We start from the raw sequence: 14,469 nt of genomic DNA on the forward strand, positions 1-14,469 counted from the left end.
TCTCTGCAGGAAGCAGTGCCTAGGGGAGCTTCATCTACCCTGTGCAGTGACTCCAGAGGGCTCCCAGCCTGGCCCCACAGGTGATGGCCCTGGTGAGATGCCACAGAATCAGGGTATTTTAGGAACTCTGCTGATGGACTGAAGGCCTCTGAAGCACCATGCACCAAATGCATCCCACTCCCTCCTCTACTCCCCCGGGAGAAGAGCCAGCTCCCCCCGCCCCGCCCCAGGGAGCTGAATCATGGCAGGACCAGGGATGGCCAGGCACATCACCACTTTTTCCTATATGCTGCTATTCTTGGCTGTGGGAGAGGTCACTGAGACAGCTGCCCTGGCCATGTTGCTCAAGCCTGGGCATCACTGAGCTGTTCCTAACGCTACAAAACCTCTGCTGAGCACACCCCAAACCAGCGACCTTGCCTGCACAGGCCAACACCAAGCACCAGTTCATCCAAAGGCTGCCGCATCCCTCCTCACCCAAAACCAGACACAGCACAGGTGTTCTCTTCCCACTGAGCACACACCACACAACAACCAGTTATTATATCATGCTTTTAATACAAACTTAAAAAAATCTGGAACAATAGAAACTGTACAGATTTGATCAACCTTTTTGTGGGTTTTTTTGTTTGTTTTTAACTAAATCTCTAGACACACCAATGTCCCGTTCCAAAATATTGCACAACATTCTGAATACAAAACTCTGATTGTATTCCTCCTTCGCTAAAGAAAAAAAAAAAAACAGCAACCCCCTGGCTCCCCCTCTCAGTAGCCCCCTTCTCCAAAAGAAACCCAAGCAGAGCACACACAGAAACCCTCCACTTGGAGACATACAGACTTCTGTCCTCTTTCACTCCTCTCCCACAAGGCAACTGACGATTCACTCCTTGGAGAGGGGTGGGAGGAAAAGGAGGGAAGCTGAGTGGGGAGAAAGGACTCTTCACCACTTCTTTTTTTTTTTAAAGTTTTTTTCCTGAAAAAATATTTTTTTCTCTCCTCTTTTTAAGAAAAAATCTTGAAAAGAAAAAAATTACAGTTTTTTTACGTTAGAAATATACATATATTATATATACCTCTTACATTTTACAAATGTAGCAAATTATTCAATACAAACGGACATCAACAAAAAGAACACAAACCCATAAAAAATAAAAGTTAAAAAAAAAAATCTTCTCTCTTCTCTCCCTAAGAAACCAGGTAAATTAGTGCAGGTTTTTAAAAAATAAAATTGAAGCTTAACGCCTACATCCAAGACTAGAAAAGACCTGAAAAGGCCGTTAGTTTCCATTGCTGCCTGATGCTGGAGGAACATTTCTGAAGCACGCTTTTTTCCTTTTAAGATACAAAGAGGTTGGTCCCTCCTCTTTTCCTCCTTCCACTCACACCACTATTTTTAAAGCAGGTATTATACGTGTGGCAGGGCAAAGCGGCATCAAAGCTTCACACACATAAGCAGGTGGCCGGGGGGGTCCCCACCTCTCTTCTCCCTCCTTGTGCTGTCCCATGGCAGTGGTTCCCAGGAGGCTTTGCCAGATGTGGGGACAGTGGGGGGCAACTGGACCAGGTCCTGCCATCAGGGGCTGAGCACCCCTCAGAGTCCAGTGCAGCGAGCGGGGTGCACCCAGCAGTACCGTGCCAGGGAGAAGGACTGGGTGGCAGTGGTAACATCTGTAAGTGAAGGGTTCAAAAAAGAAAAAGGAAACCCAACAGCTGGGCCATTCCTCAGCAACTTGTCCTAGTCTGGAAACCTGCAGGGTTGAGGCTGCGGGCACTGCCTCTGGGGAAGCTGGTTGGTCTTTGCTCTCCTTGCCCACCTGCTGTGTTGGCCACAGCTCAATGGCAAGCAGCTTGTTTGGGAATCCATGCTGGGCACAAGGTCAGGACGGTGCGCCCCATCACCCATTGAAGGGAAGGGTGCGCTGGAAACTCTCCTTGAAGAGCTCCGGGCAGTGGCAGCCTCCCTGGGACAGCCCGTTACATTCTGCAAAGGCTCATTGTCAACACAACTACAAAAAGGCTGGAGTGCCTCCATCTCAGCTCAAGGGAAGGGAGCAGGAAAAGTATGAGGTCAAGCTCATCTCACCTGAAACAGGGATTTCATGAAAGAGCACATTGGTTCCACAAGTGCAAGAGGAGTGGGTTTCAGAATGTGCTCCAAAACATCATTAAAAGAAAACCAAACCCCAAGTCTGGGAGGCAGCAAAAAGCTTATTTTTCTTTTAAACTGAGAACTTCAAAGACTGGAGTTTCATCATCTCCATCTCTCTCCTCTGCACACTTCCACACTCACACAACAGGCTCCAAGGAGACCTCCCTTCCCATCTAGAGCCTCCACCCTTCCTGGGCATGAAGCAGCCCTCCTTTGGCTTCCTGTGAAGGTGGCTTTTGGAGTCCTTGACACAGAAGTGACCAATCTGAAAAGCCACTACTGCCTGACTGCAGCACATCATCCTGGGGAAAGCTGCAGGGGCATTCCCAGATCCCAGCCCTGCTGTGAGGAGGCACCGTACATTCACATGCTGGGATGGCTGCTCTTCGGAGCGCCTGTCCCAGCTCTGCTCTAAGCCTGCGGCTTATGTGATCTAGCTGGAATGAGAAATTAATGCTAAGTGCTTCCTTTTCTCACCAGATCAGCCACCTCCTCATGCTCCTCTAGAAGGGCAGGTGAAGGGATTTAGTCTAGTGCCTGTCTAGCTGAAAGTATGCTACCACTCAAGACAGCAGCTTCAACAACATCACCCTTTCTCTTCCTCAGAAGTTGTGCTGCCTCACTAACCAAAAACGAAGGAATTCCCTCTCAGAGCCAAGAAGATGAATTCACAGCAGAGAATGAGAACTCTGACCTCAGAGGCCACTCCAGGTGGATGCTGGCCCCTGCTGCTGGGGAGAACATCTGGGAAGTGGGGGCAGGATCCAAGTGGGATCTAGCTGGTTCAGTGCCACCTCCCCCAAGCCACAGGGACAGGTGGGTGGTGTTTCCACACCACAGGGTTGTCACCCAGACTGACCAGGCAGCCCTGAGAGAGCACAGAAAAGCCCCCTTGCTCAGGGTGCAGAAGGGGACAATAAGCAGAGCCACTCAGCTCAAAGCACTGTACCCTTGTAGCTGCAGCTGGAAGCGCAGATGACGAAGGGAGCAGGGAGAAGCCATTTCACAGTAATATTCTGCTCTGCCTGCGATGTGCTGGGAGATGGTCAAGGAGAAGAGTTAGTGCTTTTCAGCACACAGACAGAACAGCTGATGCCAGCTCGGGCTGGAGCCACAACAGCACAATGGTCTGCGCCCGTGGGCACAGCGAGTAGATGCTCTCCGTCTACATGCAGAGCCGTAACAGAAGAAGCAAGCTCACCCACCCGTTCTGGCTGGCACGCAACAAGAGTGCGCATCTCCACCAACACTGACTCATCCTCTCCCTATCCCTCCTTCCAGCACCATGGTATGAAGATGACATCCCCACACCCAGGTGGAAGGACCCTGTGTCCAGCGCGGGGCAGGGGGTGGTGCAGGGAATCAGAAGCACTGTGGCCTACAGTTGCACCAGATCCTGGGCTGGGGTAGGGGAAGGGGGAACACAAACCAAAAAAATCCCAAGACTCATTTTAAGGAGTAAAAAAGTGAGTAGGAAAAAAGCATAGGGACTGAGTTAAAAAACAATTCAGTGCTTCAGGAGCGTTGCCAGCACAGCGCAACAACACTGAGCTCTCTCTTTTCCCAAGAACCTATATTTATAAGATTTTAATATTTTCTGTATATTTCTATTTTTCTTTTCTCTCCCTCTTTTTTGTTTGCTTTGTTCTTGTTTCCCCCCTCCCTCCCTGCCCCAAAATACTCTCCTTCCTTTGTGTTCAGTTGGCCAGGACGACAGGCTGGAACGACTGGCTGGGATACTGCATGGCATTCAGGTTGTAGCTGAGTCCTTCCACAAAGGGAGACTTCTCCAAAAAGAGGCTATTGGTGCTGCCACCGAAGACCTGAGCCATATCAAAGGTACCACCTGTGCTGGTGTTGAACTGCGATGCTGGCGCGATGCTGCTGGCCTGGCTCTCACTGGCAACACCATCGAAGAAGAGGCTGCTGGCTCCCGGTGACCCGCCGCTGTAAACGAACTCCTTGGCATTGGGGGAAAGCTGTGACTGCGAGGCTTGGCTCCCAGCGCTCCCGATGAAGTTCAGAGAGTGCATAGACAGGGAGAGGCCCTTGTGCTTCAGCAGGTTGGTAGTGGGAGACCTGACCATTCTTGGCTGCTGCACAGCCCCTGCTCCGCCGCCCCCTCCTCCGGCTCCTCCACCTTTCTTCATCTTGGTAGAGCCAAACTTGGTGGCAGCAAAGGTGGCAGTGGTGAAAGTGATGGGCTGTGCAGAGCGAGGGATAAAGGTAGGGCTGGGTGACTGGCCAAAGGAGGGGGATGGAGAGTTTGACAGCGAGTTGTCCTGGCTGCCGATGGGAACAAATACCTGGGCATCGGGGTTGAAGCTGCTCTTGATTTCTTTGTCCAGCTCTGCGGTGCTGCAGCCCTCACTGTCATCCAGGTAGAGGACCTTAACAGTGCCCTTCTCGCCAATCTGGTAGGAAACCTCAAAAGGATCAATCCAGACACTCAGCTCTTCTGGCACGTTGGCACGCACATCCTCCACAGCCAGCCCGCTCCGCTTGGCCGCCAGCTCCACCACCGGATCCACCGTCTCCCCTATATGAACACAGCGATAGCCAGATCCCTTCAGAGGCTTCTCTGGGTACCAGTGGCCCTCATATTTCTTCTTCAGCAGGCGTTCTAGCTCCTCACCAAACAGGTCTGCCCGCCTCCGAGGAAGCTTGTTGTACAGGTATGAGATGATGAAGTTAAGAGCAACTTTGATCTCTAGATGCATACTCTCTTCGCAGCAAGCAAGTCAGGGCAGTGTATTAAAAGTGACAAAGTGACAGGAACATAGACAAGATTTGGCTCCAAATAGACCTAAGGAAAGAGAGAAAAGACTGGATGAAGACTAGAGAACACAACAGCTCTCCACCTGTTGAGATAAACAACTGTGAACAAACTGTGAACCTTTTCCATAAACAAAAGCAGAATGAGCATTTTGCACAAATACTAACATGAAGTAAAGCTCTCTAGGAGAGTCACCACAAATCTGCTGGTCCTCAAAACAGAGGGATGCTTGTAGGGAGGAGTCTCCCTGCTCCTCTTTCAGAAGAAATAAGGGCATAGCTACTACGCGCACACAGGTACATACATTGCACTCATCTCACTGCCAAGCACTGCTGCTGAAACCCAGCAGGCAACTGTCTGCTCTGGCAGAGCTATTTCAGCACATCTAACGCACCTCTCCGTGCCCTGGCACTCAGCTGCTTCCAGCATGGCTCACCTGCACCAGCCTCTCCAGAACACAAGCACAGCACCTGAACAGCCTCGTGACTCACTCAGCAGCCTGTGCAGAGACTTGCTTGTGCTCAGGACGGCAGGGCCAGCCTCTCCTCCGGGAGGCCGGGTGGTTGTGCCAGGTGCCACGTCCTGCTGGCACAAGCACAGAAGGGACAAGAAGGAGCAAGGGAGGGTGCTGAGGCACCAGCTGCCGGCCTGTGTTTACTATCTCTTTGACCAGCAGGCAGGTATCTTATTAAGTGTACCCAGATAAGACTGCCTAGCTACAAACCTAAAATCTCAGTTTAATTCAGCTGGGGGGGAGAGTGGGACGGGGAATGTGTGTGGGGTCACAAAATACACACGTGCCAACAGCCTGTCTAATACAGTTCACATCGCTTATCCCTGCACAGCGGGAAGATGAGCAGCTCTGCCAGGATCAGGTACCTATTTAATAAAAACTGAAATTGCTTGCCAAAGATTGAAGTAATCCTCCCTCTCTCCCTCCCTCGTGAGGAAGTCTCTGAAAAGGAGAGAACCCAGAAGAGCACAACGCAAAACCACAACACTCAACTCTCCCACTATACACAGATTTGCAAACAATGTTCATCTGAGTATAAAAAAAACCAACAAGGCAGGTCAGCATTACGCTCTGTCACTCATCCAAAGAAGATGAATCCCACAGATATTTTAAGAGGAAGCACACTTCCAGTAGCCTCCACACCTCTCTAAAGGGAAGAATATCCAGTTTTTAATTGGCAGCTTAGTCAGAGGCCACTCTGTCTTCAGCTACCCTCACCTTGCTCAAACAGACGCACCGTGTTCAACTGTCTTCCTAAAATGGGCTTCAGGGATGCTCTCACGCAGCACTAAAGCCAATGTTTACAACATGTGCTAATTATTTGGGGGTGGGGATGGAGTACAAACTTACGTTGTCAGCATTCCCCTGAAAAACTGGGAATCACAGCAGCACAGCCAGGTATCCACCCTGGCCTAGGTCAGAAGAAAGGAAAAAAAAGCCTGACCAGACTTGTTTGCTTGGTCTAGTTTAACGGACAGAAGGGTTAAATAAATTTTAAAGAAACCCTCAAGTATTTTGAGGCTTTATTGCAAAACAAAGGGTGTGAATTCTATACTTTTTCTTTACTGTCTGAGTTCACAGAGGCTTGGCTTTAGGATGATGGTAACCAGAAACAGATCCCACACTTCAAGTCCACCAATAAGAAGAACAGTTCTGGAAGGAATCCCCTCTGGGTTTGACTCAGCAACAAGAAAAAACACAAATGAGGGAGTGGGAAACAAGTCTCACCTTTAAAACCTGCTTTAAGGAATTACTGTAATGTAACAAATTGTGGTAGGTCACTAAGACCTGATTGAGTAAAAAGAGATGAACACCAAAGAAACAAACAAACAGAGTTTTTTGGAAAACAGTGAGCAGAAGCCATTTTCAGAAGGCAAGAGCCTCAGCACAGAGGAGGAGCCTTTTCTACAAAAAACAGTAAAGCAACCTTCTGAAAGAGCACACCTAAACCCTAACGAGAGCTTATGCAGCCCATACTATCTCAAGGGGGAATTACATGGAGCCCTCTCATGTCTTTAGCTTTGAGACATTCAAAAGAAAGTACAGCTTGAGATCTCAGAAAATTAAGCGGGGAGAGAACAGCCAGTTTGTAAATCTTTTAATCTCATGATAAATTCTAATCCAGATCCAAGATATATTAAGAAATCAGAAATTACAGATTAGGAAAGCAGCAATAGCCAAAATTTGTTACCACCCTATTTGCAACATGAATGTTTTAATATACACTGGTGAGCCCAGATCTTCAGCAAGTTTCTGCAGAAAGCAGCGAGGAGGTACAATTATAAATCGTTACCTCCTTTTTCCTTTTCTTTATGAAGTACTCCCCCTTCTTAAAAGGGGAATACTCTGTACCTTGATTATTATGAAAAGAATAACTTAATTAGCCTAATAACACCAAAAGCTGCCAAGGTAGTGGCATACGACTGATACCTGCTGAAGGCACAAAAAGTCAGTGGCTCTTCAGGTTGTTGACAGAGTAAGATGTGCTCCAGCAGGATTCCCTCAATCTCTTTCTACTGCACTGAAATGTGATAAAATAATAATAAAATAAAATTAAAACAACAACAAAAACCAGCTGAAGCAGCATGGCTCAGAGATAAAAAACTACTAAAAAACAATTGTCAGAGGTATTCCGAGCAGTCTTCCATAAAGGCCAGCATTTCCAAACTAAAGGCTCACTGTACACGGGTAGAACATCGAGGTGCCGGCAGGGAACAAAGAGCTGTTCCTCTGCTCTGCGGAGGGAACGCAGGACCCCCTTCAGACCCCTCGGTTTATCTGTGTGCTGAAGGAGAGCAGCCAAACCACCACTTGCATCAGGGGAGAGCGAGCATGGGACCGACGCCCTCTCCTTGTGGCTATGCCAGCACGGCGGGTGACCTTGCGGGTATCCCTCCGAGCTCCCGAGGGAGCTCCGGTCCCGGGAACGGGCTGGCCGCCACCTCAGGACTTGAGCAGACTGTCCCGGGGGCCCTGCGGCCGGACACGCCCGTCTGGAATGAGGGCCCCCTTCCAAGCACGCCCCCCCCCCCCACCCCCCCGCCAGATGAGTCGCGCCGCGGGGACCAGCCCGGCCGCCCCCTCCGTCCCCGGTATCGCGGCCATCCCCGGTGCCCCGGCCGGCCCCGGCTCGCCGGGAGCTGTAGTTCCTCGCCGCCCCTCCCCGCCCCGCGACCTACTTCTCCCGGACTGCGGCTCCCGGCGCGCCCCGCGCCCGGCCCGGCGCGTCCCTCGGCGGGGCAGGGCACAAAATTTTCCAGAGCACATGCGCACTGGGTCCCGCCCGCCCTTCCCGGCGCTGCCCACGGCCGGGAACACGCCCCGCGGCCCGGGACCGCCGGGCAACCGCCCCCTTCTCCCCTTCCCTTCCCCTCCCTCCCTCTCGGCAGGGACGGGCGGGCGCGTCCCCACCCCGCAGCTGCGACCCCCCTTCACGGCTGTGGAACGGAGCCTGAGAGGCCACAAGCCCCATGTCCTTCGTTCCCCTCCCTCTCCCCTCCCCGCTGCCTGTCCCCGTCCCCCCGGTGGGGCACGCGGGGTCGCAAACACGGTCCCCAACAGAGCGTTCGGATGGAAGGGGACATGTCCCCAAGGGCAAGCTCCTGGCCGCGCACAGCCGACGGGGCACCGTGGATCGGGGTGTCCAGGGGGATGGGGATGTGTGGCGGGGAGGGGGGGGGCGGCCCAGCCCAGCCCCGGCAGCGTCTTTGTTGTCTCCGGGCTTCTTTCCTCCGGAGCTCACGGGAGCTGCATCCGCCGTGCGGGAAGGAGGACACCCCGGCGACATCCCCCGGCAGCCCAGGGTGCTGCCGCTGCCCCGGGCCCAGCCTGCTCTTTTCGGGGCCGCTGGGGCTGAGCCGCATCCCCCCCACCTCAAACTGGGGTGAAGGGAACAAAATGGTCAACTGGGGCACTTCCAAGCGTCCCCTACCCAATGACTTTCATCCTCACCCCCCTCCCTTGAAGCCCCATTAATACCCCCGGGGGCCGCAGCGGTGACTCCATGGACGGGCAAATCGCCTGCCCCGGGCGGGGAGAGGGGGCGATGAGCCCCCTCAGGCCGAGCCCTCAGAGGGGACGCTGGGAGCCCCGGTCCGAGAAGGGGTGTGGGAGAGGGACGCACCCCTGGCCCCACTTACTTCGTCCTCGGCTCCAGGGCCGGCGACTGCTGGCGGCTGTCGCGGGGGCTGTGGGCGCTGCCGTCGGGTCTCTGCTCTGCCCCGTCCCGTCCGTCCCCTCCCTGCCTTGTCCCCGGCGGCGCGGGGCGGGCCCGGTGCTGCGGTAGTGCTGGCGGTGCGCTGTCCCCGCAGCCGCCCGCGCCCTGGCCCCGAGTGAGCCAACTCACGGCAAACTTTCACCCTTAGCAACCCCTCGGCGCACGGATCCGCTCCCGCCCCGTGTGATGCGGCCGCGGGGGGCGGGCCGGGACTACTTCCCCCTCCCGCCACCTCCCGCAGCGCCCCAGGACGGGAGGGGGTGCCGGGCTCGCCTGTGCTGCCCCCGGCACCGGGGGTGTCCCGGCTCCGAGCGCGGGAGAAGGAAGGGAGAGGGCGGAAGGCAGCTTAGCGGGGATTGACCTGAGGATTTCCCCAAGCGGCTTAACCCGAGGCGGGGGGGGGGGTGGGGGGGGGTCGGCTGGGCCATCGAACGGAGTGGGGAGGGACGGGACCGTCCGGCGTCTTCTCCGCCTCCGCGCACTACGGGCGCTGTCAGGCCCCGGCTCAGTAGCAGGGCCGGCCCCGGGGCTCCCCAGGGGACAATTCCCTGCGCGGGGACAATTCCCAGCACAGCCCCCAGCCCCACGTGCAAAACCCCCCGTGGCGGAGCCCCAGCCCCGCTATAGCGGGAGAGCTCGGGAAGAGGTGCCCACGGGCAACCTCGGCTCTCTCCGTCGCTGCAAATCCCTCGGGACCCCCGGACCCCGACACCGACGGGGAGCCCGGGGGGCTGCGGGCCCATCTCCGCCGGGGACAACGGGACAAGGCCAAGCCCGGCGCGCCGGTGCTGTTACCCCGGGAAGGGCAGGGGCAGCACGGCCACCTCCGCGGCCCCGCCCCCCGGCCCGGCGCTCCCCGCCCCCCGGCACACGGACTACTTTGTCGCCGCACGCCCGTGTGCCTCCGCCCCCAGCGGAGGAGGACCGGCCCGGCCGCGGCGGAGACGGGAGACCCGCAAGATGCGCGAGCGCCGGTCGTGCTAAAAATAACTGCGGCGTGTTAGCAACAGCCTCCCCATTGGCTGGCTGGGCCCGGCGGTGCCTCCGGATTGGAGCGCTGCCTCAGCCAGTGAGCCTGGGGGGTGTGCGCGGGAGGCGGTGCCGGCGCGGCGCGGGGGCCGCCGGGAGATGTAGTGGCCGGGGCGGCCGCGGCCTGTGCTGTGCCGGCTGTCTCCGTCCCGCACTGCGGGGCGTTCTCAGGCTCAGGGTTACGTGGTGCCCTAGGGGAGGACGGCCGTGGCGACGGACAGCCCTGGGGCCAGGGGCCAATGGTGGGCACCTGCACCCCCAGAGGCTGAGCTGCATCCGCCCGCTGGCAGGCTGAAGGCACTCGCTCCCACACACAGCTCCGCACGCTGTATTTTAAACCAGACCCATTACTAGTTCCAGGAAAATGAAGAAAATGCCTAAGGGCACCCCTAGAACGTGTATTTTACAGTCCAAGGTCATACCACCTTGCACGCACACCACTTGAAAAGGGCTCTGGCTGTCCACACGCAAGGCAGCATTTGGTCAGAGTAAAACTCCAAACTAGTGGAAGGGACACCAAGAACAGCCTCTCCAAGCTCTCCGAGCCATGTGTCCGGCATCTTCCTCAGCGCTGACACAAGCAAAGAGGGAGGGAGAACCAGTCTTGGTGACCCAAGCATTACTATGGTCCCTGTTGCAACAGGGGTTGCTGGCCTGGCAACCATCTCCCAAGTGCAAAAATGCAAAGTATTTCTCTTGTCCCCTTTCCACAATGGGCCTCAGCATCCTTCTGGGTTTGGTTTGTCCTCATTCACTCAGGAACCCTTTACCTTTGCCACAGAAGAGTACTTCTTTTGAGGCCAGCCAATGCCATGCATTAAGAAATCTGTTAAAGCTCCTTCCCAGCTACAGCATTACAGCAGTCAGCTTTGCTCATTTTCCCACTGATTAAAGGAAAAAAACCAACAACTTCTACGTGGTTTGGTTTTGTTTTTTTCTGCAGGGGGAGGGAGAAGAGAAGGGGAAGATTTATGAGAGCTATTATGAACAGTCTTATTTTTCATCACTCTTGCTTTAGAAGGAACTTAGTTACAAAAGAACACATCTTTTTTTTTCTATTATTCCTTTGCTTTGCTGAAAACAAAATCATGCTGTCAGCCAGAGACCAGGAAATCAAAATGACTGAGCTATTTTTAGCATCATTAAGCAAAAAAAAAGGCAATTACATTTCTAAAATTCTATTACTGTTTTAATAATGTGTTACTAAGAGGGTGTCACACATTAGAACTCTTTAAAATACCTGTGCCTTGACCATGATCCTTTAATTATGGCGTCGCCCTGGTACACATGCAGGCAGAGGAATTCTGTCATGGTATCTGCTCCTGCATTCCCAGCCATTTGGCTATTACGTCAAAGCAAAGCTAGAGCGTCACATGCGCACGGGGAGGGGAGGAATTGCCAAGCTGCCAGACAGAGCCCGTTTGGCTGGGTTATTTAATGTCAAGGAAGGGCAGTCAGGTTATAATCGGGCGTAATTAACACTGCCGTACCCTGAATCCTCTGTACATTCAATTCACATGACAGCCTCAAGGAAATGAAAAATTCTTTCCTGCTGTTGGAAAAGGCGAACATCTCCAGCCGATGCCCATAATGAGAAAATAACAGCTCCTGTGCAGACAAGGTTTCAGAAGCGAGATTTTGTCCACACAGCTCCTGCAGGGAAAGCTCACAGGCAGACTTCAGGCCTTCACCTACCTTTTTTTTAGTTTGGTTTGGTTTTTTTAAAGAAAAGTAATGCTTGGGGCTCAAGGGCTTTGTCAAGGCAAGGTCTAGGTGATTCAAAGGACTGGAAGTGTGTTACAGAGCTATTTGCTGAGCTCAGCGGTAGCTGTGGCTGGCAGCTGGTCTGAAGGGGTGCGTAACAGGGAACACCTACATTTCAGAACGCACTTGTTAGTACTGGCAACAGAGGCCAATTACCTAATAGGCCAAGAGGTCCCATGTTCTCTCCTTCAATGTAAATATTTGAAATGAAGGGATTTTTTTTTTACTTATTACACAACATCCTTTTGATTGAAAAAAAAAATAACCCTACCTAGAAAAGTAACAGCAAGAAGATACATTTAGCTTCATTAGGATTTGCAGGCAGCAGCACCGCAGGAGTTCAGCTGCCACATTGACGAAGTGGTCCCTCTTCCTCCCACCCTTCCCTGCAGTTGCCATGCAAGTGCTTCGCAGCTGGCAGCCAGGGAGCCCCTGAATCTGGCAGCTTAAGACTCCATGGTCTGATGAAGTCCTTCCAGAGCTTGGCCCGCACACAGCAGGATGCGTCTTGTCTCATATCCACCCTGAGGGGAAGCTCGCCCTTTTAGCATGTACTCTGGTCTCCAGTACTGCAAGGCAATCTCTTTCTCCTGGACAAGTACTTTAAAATCTATTTAGGTAAAAAAGTATTGCACTTTTCTAGGTGCCCTGCCTGGGTATCATTTACTGGTGAACATAAACCATTACCAAGCAAGCAAGGCTGTTTTTCAGGGCTACTGAAATGTATCCATTACCATTGTCTGAATTAGCAGCTACAGGGCAAGGTCCCATCCATGCTCTGAAAGTACCAGAAAAGCAACGGTGCTGAACTGATCTGAGCACCAGCAGCACTTGGCATTCTCCCCAGAGCTGTCTGAGCAAACAAGGCAGAGGGGAAAAAGCCTGTCCCTCCCTCTCTCCACCTGCCCAGTGACTCAGAACAACTAGAAATGGCAGCTTAACTCTCAGAACGCAGACCGATATATCCAGCAGTCAGCGTGAGGGCATCAGGAGTGCCAAGAAAGTAAGTATGCTTAGCCATTTTTGGGGATGGGGGAAGGGATGGGGAAACTTGTATCTCTATAGCAACCCCTGCCTGGCTGATCCTGCTAAATGATTAGGAACAAGGACTGCTCTAAAATTAGCTCTTCTAGGGGTCCCCGCACCAGGGGACGATACTTCTGAGACAAAAAAATAATTCCTAACTTCATTTCTCTCTACCTTCACCAAAAAACTTTTGTCATCTGAAACTTCCAGGGAAGAAAAAAAAACCACATTCCTAGTGTGATAACTTGGGTGGCCTGACTGAGGGCAAGTGATAAATTCTGGTTGAAGTGATAAAGTTCCAGGTACAAAAAATCTGCATGTCATACCCTGCTTTTAAAGAAATACAGAATTTAACATGGCTGATAATGGCTCTGACATGGACTTCTCAGTCTGGAGCAAGAGGCAGTTGCTTATTCAGGTAGAACTACTTTGAGAGAGTGGGTTTGCTGTAACCAAAGAGCCAGATTTCTCTGAATCTCTTGGTAAATGGCATCCACATTAGTAAAAAATTAACAAGAAGCTGTGTAGGGGAACCATGGTGCAGGGAAGGAGACATACAGATACTCTCAGGACTGCAAAAAGCTTGGAAGAGAAACCTGACAGAATTAATAGCTGGGGGCAGGAGAGGGAGGAGTGGCTGAGAGAGCTGCAGGGCCAGTCATAGCTAAAGCCGGCTGCAGCAGGGAAAAATGACTTTTAAGCGAAGGATGATCACAACTTATCTGCTTGTTTTCACTCTTACATGAAACACCTAAATAGTTAGAGCAGGAGAAGAGGTATTTAAGCCAGAGAGGAGTTAAAGGAATTGCTACTAGCCTCAGGGGAACAGCTGAAATCCTGGAAGAGGCACAGAACAAGCTCTGTACCCCAAGACCATGCAAAGACAACCCTGTTACTGTAGCACACACTCTGCTCAGACTAGGAGGACTTTAAAGACTACAGGGCACACGGAGCTATGACCCTAATTTAACCATCTGAGGAGGGTACGCACCCATAGGGAGCTCAGTTCCGCTTCTGCACAAAGGCGCCCATTTCCAGATCTCTGCTGAGCCAACAGACTGCTTTTAGCCTGTATTGGTATTTGACAAACAAGCAGCCTCTGGTTTCCAGCACGCACACGGCCAATAGCCCAGAACACAATAGTTGGTTTCCCATTACAGCAGGGAAGGCTTTAACTTATTCACAAGAACAGGAGAGCGAGTCAAATAGCTTAGCAGGTTTTAGAAAGGATTGGATGCTTGCATGGTGAAACAACATCCACAGCCGTATTAGCTAGGATAAGGGTTACAAGCTCAGCGATCCTCACGCTACGGGACAAAATGATCAGTGGCCGGGATCACAGGCAGACAAAAGCGATAGCCGTTCCCTGAAGCTCCTTGCAGCAAGGTCACGTGGCCATAAGCAGACACTGTCAGAAACCAGATAACCCATTGTGCAGGGCTAGCTGGGCTAATCCTGCATGTCCCCAGAAAGCTCCAGAGAGGCTAGGCACAGAA

The 14,469-nt window shown here is 52.7% G+C and overlaps 1 protein-coding gene across 3 annotated transcripts; it reads right to left on the minus strand.

Moving 5' to 3' along the window:
• Positions 1-538: 538 nt before the first annotated feature.
• On the minus strand, positions 539-9,929 carry TOB2 (transducer of ERBB2, 2). 3 transcript variants are annotated; one of them, XM_039391416.1, is made up of 3 exons: positions 9,078-9,929; positions 4,456-4,955; positions 539-4,353 (listed from the first exon to the last, which is right to left on the minus strand). In XM_039391416.1, exons 2-3 carry the CDS (start codon positions 4,867-4,869, stop codon positions 3,847-3,849), a joined length of 921 nt encoding a protein of 306 aa, XP_039247350.1. In that variant the 5' UTR covers positions 4,870-4,955; positions 9,078-9,929; the 3' UTR covers positions 539-3,846. The 3 variants fall into 3 exon arrangements, with proteins under 3 accessions (XP_039247350.1, XP_027578491.1, XP_027578490.1); XM_027722690.2 differs by adding an exon at positions 7,369-7,459 and having other exon boundaries at positions 539-4,955; positions 9,078-9,927; XM_027722689.2 differs by having other exon boundaries at positions 539-4,955; positions 9,078-9,927.
• Positions 9,930-14,469: the final 4,540 nt, after the last annotated feature.

Source organism: Pipra filicauda, unplaced genomic scaffold, assembly GCF_003945595.2.
Source record: "Pipra filicauda isolate LSUMZ 115617 unplaced genomic scaffold, ASM394559v2 scaffold95_size2449627_pilon, whole genome shotgun sequence".
Taxonomy (NCBI): Eukaryota; Metazoa; Chordata; class Aves; order Passeriformes; family Pipridae; genus Pipra; species Pipra filicauda.

Bases quoted from the DNA above. Each gene is read 5' to 3' on its own strand.
- TOB2 (XM_027722689.2), bottom strand. From the start codon at position 4,869: ATGCATCTAGAGATCAAAGTTGCTCTTAACTTCATCATCTCATACCTG.